At 37.3% G+C, this 14,993-nt stretch overlaps 1 protein-coding gene across 3 annotated transcripts in view; it reads left to right on the forward strand.

The window, feature by feature from the left end:
• arhgap35a (Rho GTPase activating protein 35a) overlaps positions 1 to 14,993 on the forward strand; it is a 121,985-nt gene that overhangs the window by 99,550 nt on the left and 7,442 nt on the right. For all 3 annotated transcript variants that reach the window (XM_062060116.1, XM_062060114.1, XM_062060115.1), the window contains 3 exons: positions 6,713 to 6,790; positions 9,846 to 9,977; positions 11,958 to 12,063. In XM_062060116.1, the coding sequence (XP_061916100.1) occupies positions 6,713 to 6,790; positions 9,846 to 9,977; positions 11,958 to 12,063 (316 nt within the window). The remainder of the gene's footprint in view (positions 1 to 6,712; positions 6,791 to 9,845; positions 9,978 to 11,957; positions 12,064 to 14,993) is intronic.

The following is a 14,993-nucleotide window of genomic DNA, read 5'->3' on the forward strand; positions in this document are numbered from 1 at the left end:
CAAATCAGAGGATAATTCCACCACACCTAGTATGTGTGACTATCAGTGGTACTTTAACTTTAATAGCGGAAGCATGTTTTGACGGTACACAGGGTACTTTTCTTTTTTTGTTTGTGTTTTTTTAAATATAGGCACCATGCCCCGTGTCCTTGGGAATATTTGGAACTATTATACAAGCAAGGTGTATAAAATAATCCATGCCACCTTGCTTTTATTTGCCCTCATCTCTTGGCTTTTGCTCAGCTTGAGTGCCAGGGTGGTGTGCGCCTGGCGTGTGCGGGCCACGGGAGCCTCGATAGTGACACAAAGGCCAGCACCCAGTGACCCGCCTGTTGCCATGGCAATAGATGAACTCAGCCTCCAGGCGGCTAAGCCCATAGAGGGATTCTCTGGAATCTGGGCTGATGTGGGATCAGCTGGAGCGTCGTCCCATTGTGACATGTGGCGGGGGCGCGACGAGTTAACCTGCAGGTGCTTTGATGCCATAGAGTTCATGCCTTTGCTGGTTTATAGTTGCAGTGTGTTGCCTTTATTTACTCAATTACAGCCAGGGCTAGGTCTCTACTAGGGGTAAGGTTTAATAGAGGGGGGGCCTTCATTTTTCTTAATGATTTTTTTATAATTGATATTAAATGCAGTTATAAATAATACTGTACTCTACCGGTTAAAGTTTTAGAACACTTCGTTTACTGTTGCAGTGTGGCAATATGTCCAAACATTTCTGTGAAACTGTAAATTTAACCACAATTTTTACATTATTAGCTATCAATTTTATTATAGTAGGGATATAACCAGGGGTCGGCAACCCACCATGTTGAAAGAGCCATATTGGACCAAAAATTAAAAAAATCTCTCTGGAGCTGAAAAAAAAAAAAAAAGTCTTATATAAGTGATTTAATGATGGCAACACGCGATGTAAGTGTCTATATTAGTTATAATAGCCTACTATCAAAATGACTGTATCGCAGGCTGACGCATATCTTCGTTGACAGAAATATTGAAATGTAATATTTATTCTACACATTTTTACAACATTGGAAAACATTAGTAAAACGGAGGCTTCTCAGAGGGTGAGATAACTCCTGGAAATGACTGGCTTAGAAAGTCCAAAGGTTAAGATGTGTGTGTCCAACACAGCGGTTTCATATGCACCATGGTGAATATTAGTACCTTGTTATTAGTACCCCTCAATCATTTTTCCAATAGATGCATGTCTTTCACTCCCACACCCAACTGTCATTCCCGTCCTTGGCTGTTTTCTGCTCCCGTTTAGCCCCCCATCCTTTCACCACTCTCGTTCCCTCTCCTTTTGTCTTCTTTCAAAAGCTTTTGTGGATAATTGATTGGAAGACGATGAAGGAGGAGGTCGATGGCGTACGCCTTGACTGAAAGCTCGCTTATTTCCTCCCTGCCTCTGTCTCACCCCTCTTACCTCTCTCCTTATCCCCCTGGTTCGATTCTTCTTTGTCTCCAGCAAAAAGTTTGAAACGTCGATATCAAGGATGGCAGGTGGATGGTGGCGCGGTTGGGAGAGTGGCCGTTCCAGCAACCTGAGGGTTCCTGGTTCGATCCCCAGCTTCTACCAACCTAGTCACGTCCGTTGTGTCCTTGAGCAAGACATTTTACCCTTGCTCCTGATGGGTCGTGGTTAGCACCTTGCATGGCAGCTCCCGCCATCAGTGTGTGAATGTGGAAATAGTGTCAAAGCGCTATGCAAGTGTAACCCACTTACCATTTACCATTTTTAAGTTGTCAAATTATGAAGAAGCTAATTTAATTTTGTGGTGTGACTACTCAGCAACCTCAGCTCTGCTTTCACGGAAATAAAAGAGACGTTTCCCCCGAAATGGGGGAAAAGAAGAAATTTGGGGAAAAAACTAATACACACAAAACTAAACTAATGTTGAAAAATTAGATACGACAGGATTTCAGAGTGCGTTATTGTTTTAACATAATAATGTTACAGTAATAAACGGAGCGTCTAAATGGAGGGGTAAGTAGAGATGCTATACTGAAGTTTTGGTAAAGTTTGAAGAGTATTTTTTTGTCATTTTAATGTTGTTGTTTTTTTAAACAGCATAAATGTTAACATAAAATACATATAGCTGTGTAAGTTCAATAATAAGAATGCTTAAATCAAATTAAGAATGTCTAACTACCTACACCTACTAGCAAAAATGCAAAATGGTGTGTTCCACTGCTGAGTGGCAAATAAGAGTTGGGAATCTTTGGGCACCTCACAATTCAATTACGATTACAATTCCGATTCCGATTCAGGAGCAGTGATTCGATTAAAAATGTATCATTGATGCATCTTTTATTTATGTATATTGATGCAGTAAATAAGTGTTTATCACTTGCAACTTTAAAAAACAGTGCATTTGTCATAACAGTTCAATTTGTTCCCACATTTATAAAATTAATGAAAATGTGTGCAAAACTGGAACATAAGTGTAATGTAGCTTAAAGATGTAGCTAATGGGTTTCACTATGCAAAGCGCTTTGAGTCTCTAGAGAAAAGCGCTATATAAATACGATTCACTTCACATTCTAGAGAAGTATTATTGTCGCAAAATTATGTGCAAACGTGTAACTCAATCCGTGCGTCTATAATCCAATTCTTGTGTATGTACTGTGTGTTTCTGTATCTCTCTGTGTGCGTGCGTGCGTGTGTGCCTGCGTGCGTGCGTGCGTGCGTGCGTGCGTGCGTGCGTGCGTGTGTGTGATCCGAGCCGCGTGCGCATGTTTTAAGTTGTCCATATTTTAATATGTGTGTGTGTGTAAAAGGATTTATGTGAAACAGGAAACCTTGATTGGCTGTCGTTTTACACATGACTTTTTGCTACGTTTCTGCCGTGAAAGAGTTGTGTGTGCGTGTAATTCAATTCATCATCGTCACGTCATGTCATTGCTGGTTTACGAGCAGACGAGCATGTTCGGCAGCGCACAATCACGGAGTTCTTACAAGCAGACACAGTGTGTAGACAGAAAAGGGAGAACAGACTTATTTTGGCTTAAAAACTAAAGTAAAAGGTGAAGTTATAACACTGAAACGCCCACCGGAAGAGGTGCTTTAAGACATGGCTAGCTAGCGGCTAAAGTCCAGCCCCAGTCGGCAGTGTTTTAGCTACTTCTAAATCTCTAATCCTGGTCTCCATGGCGACAAATAAAGTAAGTTTCTTACAAGTATCATCCCTGCAGGACGAGGAATAGCTAAACATGTTTCACTACACACCGTAGCTCACCGGCGTCAGAATGTAAACAAACGACATTGGTGGATCTACACCTAACATTCACTGTAATGATACTAAGTACAGGAGCGATACTACTATGATTACGTGGATATTTTTTGGCATTTATATTATGTTTATAAACTCAGGAATTATGTCCCTGGACACGTGAGAACTTTGAATATGACCAATGTATGATCCTGTAACGACTTGGTATCGTATTGATACCTACATTTATGGTATCATCCAAAACTAATGTAAAGTATCAAACAACAGAAGAATAAGTGATTATTACATTTTAACAGAAGTGTTGATAGAACATATTACAAGAGAAAATAAGCAGATATTAACAGTAAATGAACAAGTAGATTAATAATTAATTTTCTATCACTTGTCCTTAATAATATTGACAAAATAATAGAATGGAAAATGACACAATATGTTACTGCATATGTCAGCAGACTGAATTAGGAGCCTTTTTTTTGCTTACTACTAAAAGACAAGTTGCCTAGTATGTTCACTATTTTATTTAAGGACCAACTTGCAATAAGAAACATGTTTTGCCCCAAAATTCTTAGTTAAAATAAAGCCAACAATGCAATTTTTGGTGGTCCCCTTTATTTAGAAAAGTATAAAAGTACCGAAAAGTATCAAAATAATTTTAGTACCGGTACCAAAATATCGGTATCGTGACACCACTAGTACAGACACACATTAGTACACGTGAATTGGATTACAGACACACAAATTGAGATACACGTTTTCAAATAATTTGCTACAATAATACTTCCATAACATTCCTACTAGTGTACAAGCAACAGGCTTTTTTAATAACTACCGGTATTAGTTTTAGAGTTCTACAAATGCTACATAGAAATGATATGAATACATTATTGAACATGAGCAAATACATTGTGAAAATTACAACTGTTTTTTGAGTATTTGGTTTGTCGGTCGTAACTGGAAGAACGTCGGACAAATGTTCACTGTTAAGTTTCCTGTAGCCTTTTATGTTACTCCTGGTGCTTTTCATGTGCTGTCAGCATGTATCAAAGTCCCAACAGGGACCGCCTTAATAAGCGTTTAACATAAACCTTCAGACATCACTCTTGACTGTGCCTTTCGTGTGCCAGTAAACATAACAGTGCAAGCAGATGGCGAGGGGGGGAAAGCCAAGGTGGAATGTATTCGGTGATAAACATGAGGGATGGGAGTTTTTCCTCACCGCTGGTTGTGTGTACCTCAGGTTCCAGTGCAGCCTTGAATCAAACATAAATCCATCAAAACGTTCTAGTAAACAAGCACAAGTGGGTTAAAAAAAGTATTCACGGCCTCTTGTGCCTTGTTAATGTCGTGTGCCAATCAGTTATTTTTTCACTTCAGGAATGCTTTACGGCTTGAATGAATAGCCCTACTAGCGTGTTAAGCACAAAAAGGACATTTTGATAGGCCATTAGAGCAGCCTCGACCTTCTTCTTAATGCCTCAGCGTATTCTACACACCACACTGCAAAAAGTCTGTGTTCAAAAACAAGGAAAGAAAATACAAACATTTGGGGTATTTTACTTGAACTAAGCAAAGTTATCTGCCAATAGAACAAGAAAATTTGGCTTGTCAAGACTTTCCAAAACAAGTAAAATTAGCTAACCTCAATGAACCCCAAAATACCTTAAAATAAGTATTTTCTAACTAATAACAAGTGCACTTTTCTTGGTAGAAAAAACAAATATAAGACCTTTTTTCTCAGTATGTTGAAAAATATTCTTAAATTAAGCAAATGCTAGTGCCATTATCTTGACATAATGATATGCGCTCTGCATTACATTTCTTGAAACCAGCAAACTTACACTAAAAACTAGTTTATTTTTCTTAATGGAAAGGCAACAAGGCAACCGCTTGTTACACTCGGGGTCTACGAGCCGCTCAGGCAAATAAAATGGTTTAAAAAGGCATTTTCCCATCGATAACATGACATCATCGCACCAAGTGCGTGCTCTTTCAGTCAATTAGTGCGCAAAGAATATATATATATATATATATATATATATATATATATATATATATATATATATATATATATATATATATATATATATATATATATATATATATATATATATATATATATATATTAGGGATGTCCGATAATGGCTTTTTGCCGATACACCGATATTGTCCAACTCTTTAATTCCCGATACCGATATCAACAGATACCGATATATACAGTCGTGGAATTAACACATTAATGCCTAATTTGGACAACCAGGTATGGTGAAGATAAGGTTGTTTTAAATTAAAAAATAAAATAAAATAAAATAAGATCAATAAATTAAAAACATTTTCTTGAATAAAAAAGAAAGTAAACAATATAAAAACAGTTACATAGAAACTAGTAATTAATGAAAATTAGTAAAATTAACTGTTAAAGGTTAGTACTATTAGTGGACCAGCAGCACGCACAATCATGTGTGCTTACGGACTGTATCCCTTTGGGCACTATATAATGTAGGAACCAGAATATTAATAACAGAAAGAAACAACCCTTTTGTGTGAATGAGTGTAACTGGGGGAGGGAGATTTTTTGGGTTGGTACACTAATTGTAAGTGTATCTTGTGTTTTTTTATGTTGATTTAATAAAAAAAATAAAAAACCAATACCGATAATTAAAAAAAACGATACAGATCATTTCCGATATTACATTTTAAAGCATTTATCGGCCGATAATATCGGCCTGATCGCTAATATATATATATATATATATATATATATATATATATATATATATATATATATATATATATATATATATATATATATATATATATATATATATATATATATATATATATATATATATATATATATACAGCCCGGCCCCCGGCCAATTTTTTTTATTGTACTTTTGAAGAATTTATCTGAATGTGCATGAACTATTTCTGTTCAAAATAGTTTGAAATTTCACATGTTAAATGTTTAAATATTAACTGTCAGTTTACTGTACTGTACCAACTGTACTACTATAAGAGTACATCTTTTCTATTGTTTCATTGAAAATAAAACAGCAAAGTCCATTTGGCTGTCATCTGTTGTAATTATGAGACACAATTGTGTCGGTCATGATTTTTTATTTCACGCTTGAAGTAAGAAATTATTACTTTAAAAAAGTAGTTTTATACTTGTGAGTGTTGATGACACAGCTTTGCAACAGTTGATATTCTAGTTTCAAGCATGTTTTATATACTGTCGGTCATACAATCTCAGCAACAAGCTGTAATAACTTACTGAGATAATTTAGGACCAAAACCCTTAAAACAAGTAAAACAGAAGAATTATCTTATCAGACAGAAAATAAGCAAATATCACCCTTATTTGAGATATTTAATCTTACTTAGATTTCCGTTTTTGCAGTGCACAGTGGAAGTAAATGACTTGCATATTTGACTCGACTAATCCCTAAAAATAATGTACTCTGTTTTACCAGGCTTGAGCACGGAGGGCATCTACAGGGTCAGCGGGAACAAGGCGGAAATGGAGAGCATGCAGCGTCAGTTTGACCAAGGTATGGATGGAGCTATGTCATTTATTCTAGCATTTATACACATTTCTGTATCAATCTTGATTGACAGCTAGAATCCTAATTATTTAAGCTATTCTGAAGGCGTAGCTATTACATATATTGTAAATCTAAAAACTAGTGAATATTCAGTGACCGAAAATGTTAACTTTCATCACCAAAGCACCATTGCCGAAATTGTATGATGTGATAAGACAAGCACCTGGGGATAGGTTGATTGGCAACACTAAATGAGCCCTAGTGTGTGAATGTGAGTGTGAATGTTGTCTGTCTATCTGTGTTGGCCCTGTGATGAGGTGGCGACTTGTCCAGGGTGTACCCCGCCTTCCGCCCGGAAGCAGCTGATGTGGGCTCCAGCACCCCCGTGATCCTGAAAGGGACACGCGGTAGAAAATTGATGAATGGATGGATGTTGTAAGCAGGAAGCACACACTTGTCTGGAGTGGAGGCAACATGTCTGATGTGTGGAAGTACTTCAGTGTGTCCGAGAAAGACTTGCCGATAGCGATCTGCAAAACGTGCAATATGGAAATATTAAGATGCAAAGACATTCTCCAAATAATTTTTTTTTGCAAGCTGCAACGGTTAATCGATTAATTCGATCAGACAAAAGTTTAGATTTATATTCTGTGGCCTTGATTAATCGTTTGAATATCACTGATAAAAATGTATAAAATCCAGACCACATGGACTGCCTGGAAATGTAAATATTCAGACTTAGTTTTCGCACATGAGAGTGGAGATCTGTGGGTGTGTGATCTAAAGAGCAGATAATTATTGTTGTAATAATGCACACATGTTAAAAGTGCAATTGTAGTGGTGATGATGAGCAAAAGAATGAAGGTTATGCAAGCAGAAAAATCTTTATTTAAACTATTTACTCTAAAATACGCATTAAAGTTATAAAGTATGTTTTATCAGTTTACTCGATTAATTGAAGAAACTGATGGTGTGAATCTTTGGGCAGCACACGATTCGATTTTGATTCTTGGGGTAACGATTTGATTCAGAATCGATTCTCAATTCACAATCATTACTTTTTAATAACAAAGGGTGCTAGTTCTATTATTAACTAAATACCTCCGTAAAATAGACACAGTTGCTTAGTAGCGTGACGCTTTTTATCATTTTCAGCTTTGATAAAAATGTTTATATTGCTTAAAAGATTTAACAAAATGCTGATTTAATCATGTGATCCTAAAATTGTAAATACACGGAGGCTTAATTTAGCTTACCTTGCAAAATGTTACATTTATTATAAAGCAGTCAAATGTTTAGTTACAAAGTTTAACATTTTAGTAACCTAAAAAACAAATTAGGATTTGAGATTTGTTGTAATTTTATTTACAACAAAATATATAAATATTTATATGTAACAATAAACACTTCTGTTATTATTAGCTTGCATTCAATTGGCACAACATGGAACATTAAATTCATATTGGTGGCTGTGTAGTTCTCGTGCATCACTTGTTTTTGTAAAACACGCGACTATCTGCCAACTCTCCTCTGGAAGTCCACACATTATCAACACATCATTACTTTATTTTTTAAAGGATAAATATTCATTTGCAATTACAGTTTTAGTAAAGTTTTACATACACTGTAAGTTGGCAGCTATCGATTCTTTTAGTAATTGAGTAATCTATCGATTAGTTTGTTCGATCAATGAAGTAATCGGATAAAACACACTTCATAGCCTCAATCCGTTTTAGGGAAAATGGTTAAAATAAAATTAAAAAAATCTGCTTGTCCTAATCTTCTTTTTTTTTTTAATAAATACACATCATCAACACTGAAATTGCATTTTTAACATGTGAGGATGCTTTTTGTCATCAAAGAGATGACTGCACCTGTCGCTCTCATATGCGCTTTATTGCAGTGGAAACTATGCATTTAAAGTTCCAGGCATTGCATGCAGTCAAGATATCCATTTTTATTAGGTACACTCATTAAACTATTAATCGAAGCAACAGAATATAAAACAAACGTTTTTTTCCTGATCAAATGAATAGATTAATTGTTGCAGTCATAGCCATAAATGCAATAGTAACTAGAAAATGCTATATCGATAGAAATTGCGTGTGAATGCTAAAAAGCCAAACTGAAATGAAGCCGTTAGCTTGTTAGCCAGATAGTGCAAGTAGTAAAAAAAAATAAGAGTCTTAGGTGCATATCTCTGAAATGAGCTGGAATAACTAGCGTGCTAACATTAGCATGTGCCAATTACCAAAATATATGACTCTGCGGTGTATACCTGCAGAATTTGCTAATAAAGCTAATGTGCTGATGTTATTATGCTAATGTTAGCATGCTAGCAAGTGACTAACATTAGCAAGGAGAGTGGCCGTGCCAGTAACCTGAGGGTTCCTGGTTCGATCCCCACCTTCTACCAGCCTCGTCACGTCCGTTGTGTCCTTGAGCAAGACACTTCACCCTTGCTCCTGATGGGTCGTAGTTATGGCAGCTCCCGTCATCAGTGTGTGTGTGAATGTGGAAATAGTGTCAAAGCGCTTTGAGTACCTTGAAGGTAGAAAAGCGCTATACAAGTATAACCCATTTACCATTTAACGGTTTGAATCAGTTTAGAAATGTAGGAAATGTGTAAGTTTGAAAAATTGCACATTCCTTCTCAATAGGGAAATAAATCATAGGAAATGCGGGAATTTTTGGAACTTGGAAAAATACTCATTTGAGTGTGTTGATGGTAGAATGGTTTGAATCAGGTGTGAATATGGACGTTTGGAAATGGAAAATATGGAATTTTTGGAAAAATGGAAAATAGGAATAAAAAAAGTATATAATAATTTGAATGCTATATGCTTTTCAGCTTGATAATCGGCATGATTTCTTAAGCTGTTTCAGTTTTCGCCATTGGTTTCCTTATTTTAGGTTTTTACCAAGAATTTTCATTTTGGTGCACCCCTACTAAAAAGCTGTACACGGACTACTCTAATGTAACCCCAGCAATTATCACAAATTATATATGTGAATGTTTTTCAGCATTCATACAATGACTGTTATGTTGTCTCTTCATCAGATCACAACCTGGACCTGGTGGAGAAAGACTTCACTATTAACACAGTAGCCGGAGCCATGAAGGCCTTCTTCTCTGAGCTGCCTGAGCCTCTTGTACCTTACAGCATGCAGGGAGAGCTGGTGGAGGCCTTCAGTAAGTCCTGAGGTTCCTTTTTGAACGTGTGGGAGGAGGGAGTCTTCACTAAAACGTAAAAGTGTATTGGATTTGCTTTGAAATCCTGTTTGCATTTCTTGGCCTTAACAAGCAAAAAGTCTCCCAATCCAAGTCCATTCATGGGGGGAATTGGATTCACCTCTTAGTGAGAGCTTAGCAGAAAAAGGATGGCGGAGAGAATATGGAAGATGACAGCAGGATGCAGGAGAGTAAGGACCTTCTTTTGACTATGTGCTTCGGCTCAGGAATAAAGATTGAAGGCAGAACTTAGACTTGCATCATGGTAAAAAAGACAATATAACATACGTGGATGCATATGAAAAAGTGCAATATATTTACCTGTACAGTAACCTATTTATTTATTTTTATATGCACCTTCTTGATATTTTTTATCCTGCACTACCATGAGCTAATGCAACAAAATTTTGTTCTTATCTGTACTTTAAAGTTCAAATTTGAATGACAATAAAAAGGAAGTCTAAGTCTAAGTAAAGATTTAGCCCCAAGGCTGCATTGTGCTGTGACCCTGCTACGCTCACACATACTGTACTTGTGTGTGTGTGTGTGTGTGTGTGTGTGCGTGTGCGTGTGCGTGTGCGTGTTTGTCATTTTTTTAAACGGCCCCAGCGAGACCCCTGAGCCGTGACAGGGACCTGATAAGGCTCCTGCAGGCGGTGCCACAACAGAAGGAATGAAGGCTTGCAAAAATGAAAAAAAATAGAGTGAAGCCAGACACGCAATTTGAAAGCTTCATTTGGTGGAAGATTGCCAAGTAATGCATTGCTTTTTCACCATTTTGCCGACAGTTGGATTAAAAGGAAGATGCTATGGTGTATTTATAGTATTGTTTAAATTGTACACCGCATTTACGTTGTTAAATTCCATTCAGATGAGTTAAAAGATATGTAAGCAGGCCGAGGCGTGCAAGGGAATCCAAGGGTGGCTGGTTCAAGTCCGACAAATGTGCATGTCTCATGCACTTGATTAACTGCAATTAACTCCTCAGCGGTATTTGTGTTTAGGCCCGGGCCGATCAATTAATCGAACGAAAAATACAAATAAATTTGATATAGTTGCCGGCGCTTATACATTTCCATGTCCAATCCTTCTTGATGGCTTTTTTTCGTCTGTCTATTCCAATCAGAGTGCAGGTGTGTTAATTCTCAATAGCATAAGTATATGAACAGAGTGAATCTTCTTGTCAGTTATCCACAACCTTTGTCTCTGTGGGCTCACGGACAAAGCTTTGCGAGTCGCTACTTGCTAGTGGGAAGCACCGTAGAGTAACAAAAATTAAAAGGAAAGAATCTGATTCAAAAGCCAAATGTCCCGTTATGGAACTATTTCAAACCGAACTAGTCTGCCCAATTTGTTGGATAGTGATGGCAACAAAACAAACGCATTGTTTACACCCTTCTGCTATTACAGCATTGGTTGTGTTGTGCAACATGCTTGTTAATAAATGACCACTTTCATTTCCTTTCCACTTTTACACTGTCGCAGTGTGAACTGGCCAAAATGTGTTTTTGATGCCAAACAACACGAGTCCAAACTTCTCCGCGTGTAAATCACGTTGTGGACGAGAACATCTGCTGCTTAGTGTCCGCCTTGCTCACATGCACACAGGGAGCGACTGTTGGCTGGTGATGTCAGCATTTCTGACTCACTTTTCGCTGCCATCAGCCTTAACACACCCTGTGTGTGTGCGTGTGCAACTAGAGGTTCATGTAATCTGAAATGGGTGTATTTGTTCTCTTGTGTGTGTGGTCCTTGTGACATCCATTTTAATAACGTGTATGAATTATGTTCTGTTATAGGATGAAATCACTGTCTTCTATACTGAGAGCTGAGTCATTACCCTCTTCGAACTTTTCTACGAACAACCCCTCATAGTTACATTACATGTATTTGTCCTTTCCTCCATACTAATCTCGCCTCTTGTTCTCTGCCGCCATTCAGAGATCAACGACAGGGAGCAGCGCTTCCTGACGATGAAGGACATCCTCCGCTGCTTCCCCAGAGAGAATTATGAGGTCTTCAAATACGTTATCAGCCACTTGAACAAGTGAGTGAGATACGGGGTTTCGGACAGGTCCACTGATCAGTGGTGCTAGCTACACTCCTGGTCCTCTTTAATGTCCCCTTTTCCAATGCATGGTGCCTACTTGCCACGCCGCCAAGAATTAAAATTAGCGATGCACCGATGGCGGCTGCTGTTTTTCCAAAGAGGGAAAGCGCCAGCTGGGCACTCGCTGCTTGTCGGGGACAAAAGTCACCAGTCTCCAAAAACAGTTTCCAATAACACCAGAAAGAGACACTAGATTTTTCGCTTGTCGTTTTTCATAAAGAAAAAGTCACTTAAGGATTGGAAAAGTCACCAGATCAACCCGGACGACAGAATGAAACTTCAAAAATGCTCCCTTGGTGGTTTATATTTCAAAATCGCTGATTTGCTCATTTTGCTGCCAATCAATAAGGGATTTAGCCTCAGACAGATGAGCCAATCATTTTGCGTCCAGGCCAGCTGAAGCCAGCCCACGACACCCTAGACCAGTGTTTTTCAACCACTGTGCCATGGCACACTAGTGTGCCGTGAGATACGGTCTGGTGTGCCGTGGGAGATTATCTAATTTCACCTACCGTATTTTTCGGACTATAAGTCGCAGTTTTTTTCATAGTTTGGCCGGGGGTGCGACTTATACTCAGGAGCGACTTATGTGTGAAATTATTAACACATTACCGTAAAATATCAAATAATATTATTTACCTCATTCACGTAAGAGACTAGACGTATAAGATTTCATGGGATTTAGCGATTAGGAGTGACAGATTGTTTGGTAAACGTATAGCATGTTCTATATGTTATAATTATTTGAATGACTCTTACCATAATATGTTACGTTAACATACCAGGCACGTTCTCAGTTGGTTATTTATGCGTCATATAACATACACTTATTCAGCCTGTTGTTCACTATTCTTTATTTATTTTAAATTGCCTTTCAAAAGTCTATTCTTGGGGTTGGATTTTATCAAATACATTTCCCCAAAAAATGCAAATTATACTCGAGTGCGACTTATATATGTTTTTTTTCCTTCTTTATTATGCATTTTCAGCCGGTGCGATTTATACTCCGGAGCGACTTATACTCCGAAAAATACGGTATTTGGGTTAAAAATATTTTTTGCAAACCAGTAAGTATAGTCTGCAAATTATGTGTTGTTGTTGAGTGTCGGTGCTGTCTAGAGCTCAGCAGAGTAACCGTGTAATACTCTTCCATATCAGTAGGTGGCAGCCGGTAGCTAGCTGCTTTATAGATGTCGGAAACAGCGGGAGGCAGGGTGCAGGTAAAAAGGTGTCTAATGCTTAAACCAAAAATAAACAAAAGGTGAGTGCCCCTAAGAAAAGGCATTGAACCTTAGGGAAGGCTATGCAGAACAAAACTAAAACTGAACTGGCTACAAAGTAAACAAAAACAGAATGCTGGACGACAGCAAAGACTTACTGTGGAGCAAAGACAAAGTACATCCGAACATGACATGTTGTCCCCACAAATAAGGATAAAAACAACTGAAATATTCTTGATTACTAAAACAAAGTAGATGCGGGAAATATCGCTCAAAGGAAGACATGAAACTGCTACAGGAAAACACCAAAAAAAAGAGGAAAAGCCACCAAAATAGGAGCGCAAGACAAGAACTAAAACACTACACACAGGAAAACAGCAAAAAACTCCAAATAAGTCACGGCGTGTTGTGACAGGTTGTGACAGTACACCTACTTTGAGACAAGAGCTATAATGATGCATGCTTGGTTATGGTTTAAAGTCCATCCATCCATCCATTTTCTACCGCTTGTCCTTTTCGGAAGTCATATCCAACAATTGCGACAATGATTTTTTATTGTCAACTGAGTTTCGTTTTTTAATGATTTCTGCTGGTGGTGTGCCTCCGCATTTTTTCAACACACAAAATGTGCCTTGGCTCAAAAAAGGTTGAAAAACACTGCCCTAGACTCCCAGAGACGCTGAGTGTCAAATGGGCGGGACAAAGCGGAGAATTTATCCAATGACTGTTTTGTTTGGCTGCAATGGAACAACCCAGTGTATGCTTCCCTGCATGTCAACTCCCTCTCTAGCGCCATTTAGTATTAGGCCAATCCATTATTTCTATATACAAAATATGTTATACAGTAGTGTTTGTATTTCATATTGTTGGAATACCAGTGCTAAAAAACTATTTTCATAATTTTTTAATAGTTGTATTTGTTGAAGGATAAATATTAATTTGTGTAATTGCAATGCTTCGATTTTTGTGAAGTTAGTACACAGTACACACATAAATGCAATGATAATGTTAACTGGCATATTAATTAAATACAGTGTTTTTGGCCTTGGTTTCCTCATTTTCGGTTTTAACCAAGAATTTGTATTCTTGTACATCCCTAAATGATTTATTTTACTTTATTTTTTATTAAACTAAAGTTGCGCTTGAAATGATTAAATCTGTCTTGTAAGTTAAATTTTTTTATTTACAATTTACTAACTTTATATAGATGGCCAAAAAGTAAATACAATCAAAATGAATAGAATATAGTGACTGTTTGTACTTTTAGGTAACTGTTTTTGTTGTAAAACTGGTTTATGAACTTTGAAAATAAATGTATTTCACAATGGGGGTATGTACTATATTACGATATTGTTACTAGAGGAAAAAAGGGTATGTTTTAATATTATGACTTCATACTTTTTTTGAATATGTAATACTCTTTTCTAATTCCGAGAATATTTTTAATCGGCATTATCCAAAGTATTCCCATAATACCCCAAAATACTGTCCTCACAACATTGCACGTTTTTAACACTTTATTCATGTAAAATTATTATATTATGACTTATTTCTGTTTTTGTTTTTTTAAATCCACCCATCCATTTTTACCGCTTGTCTTTTTTGGGGTCGCGAGAGGCTGGAGCCTATCCCAGCTGCACTCTGGCA

This window comes from Entelurus aequoreus, linkage group LG10, assembly GCF_033978785.1.
Source record: "Entelurus aequoreus isolate RoL-2023_Sb linkage group LG10, RoL_Eaeq_v1.1, whole genome shotgun sequence".
Classification (NCBI taxonomy): domain Eukaryota; kingdom Metazoa; phylum Chordata; class Actinopteri; order Syngnathiformes; family Syngnathidae; genus Entelurus; species Entelurus aequoreus.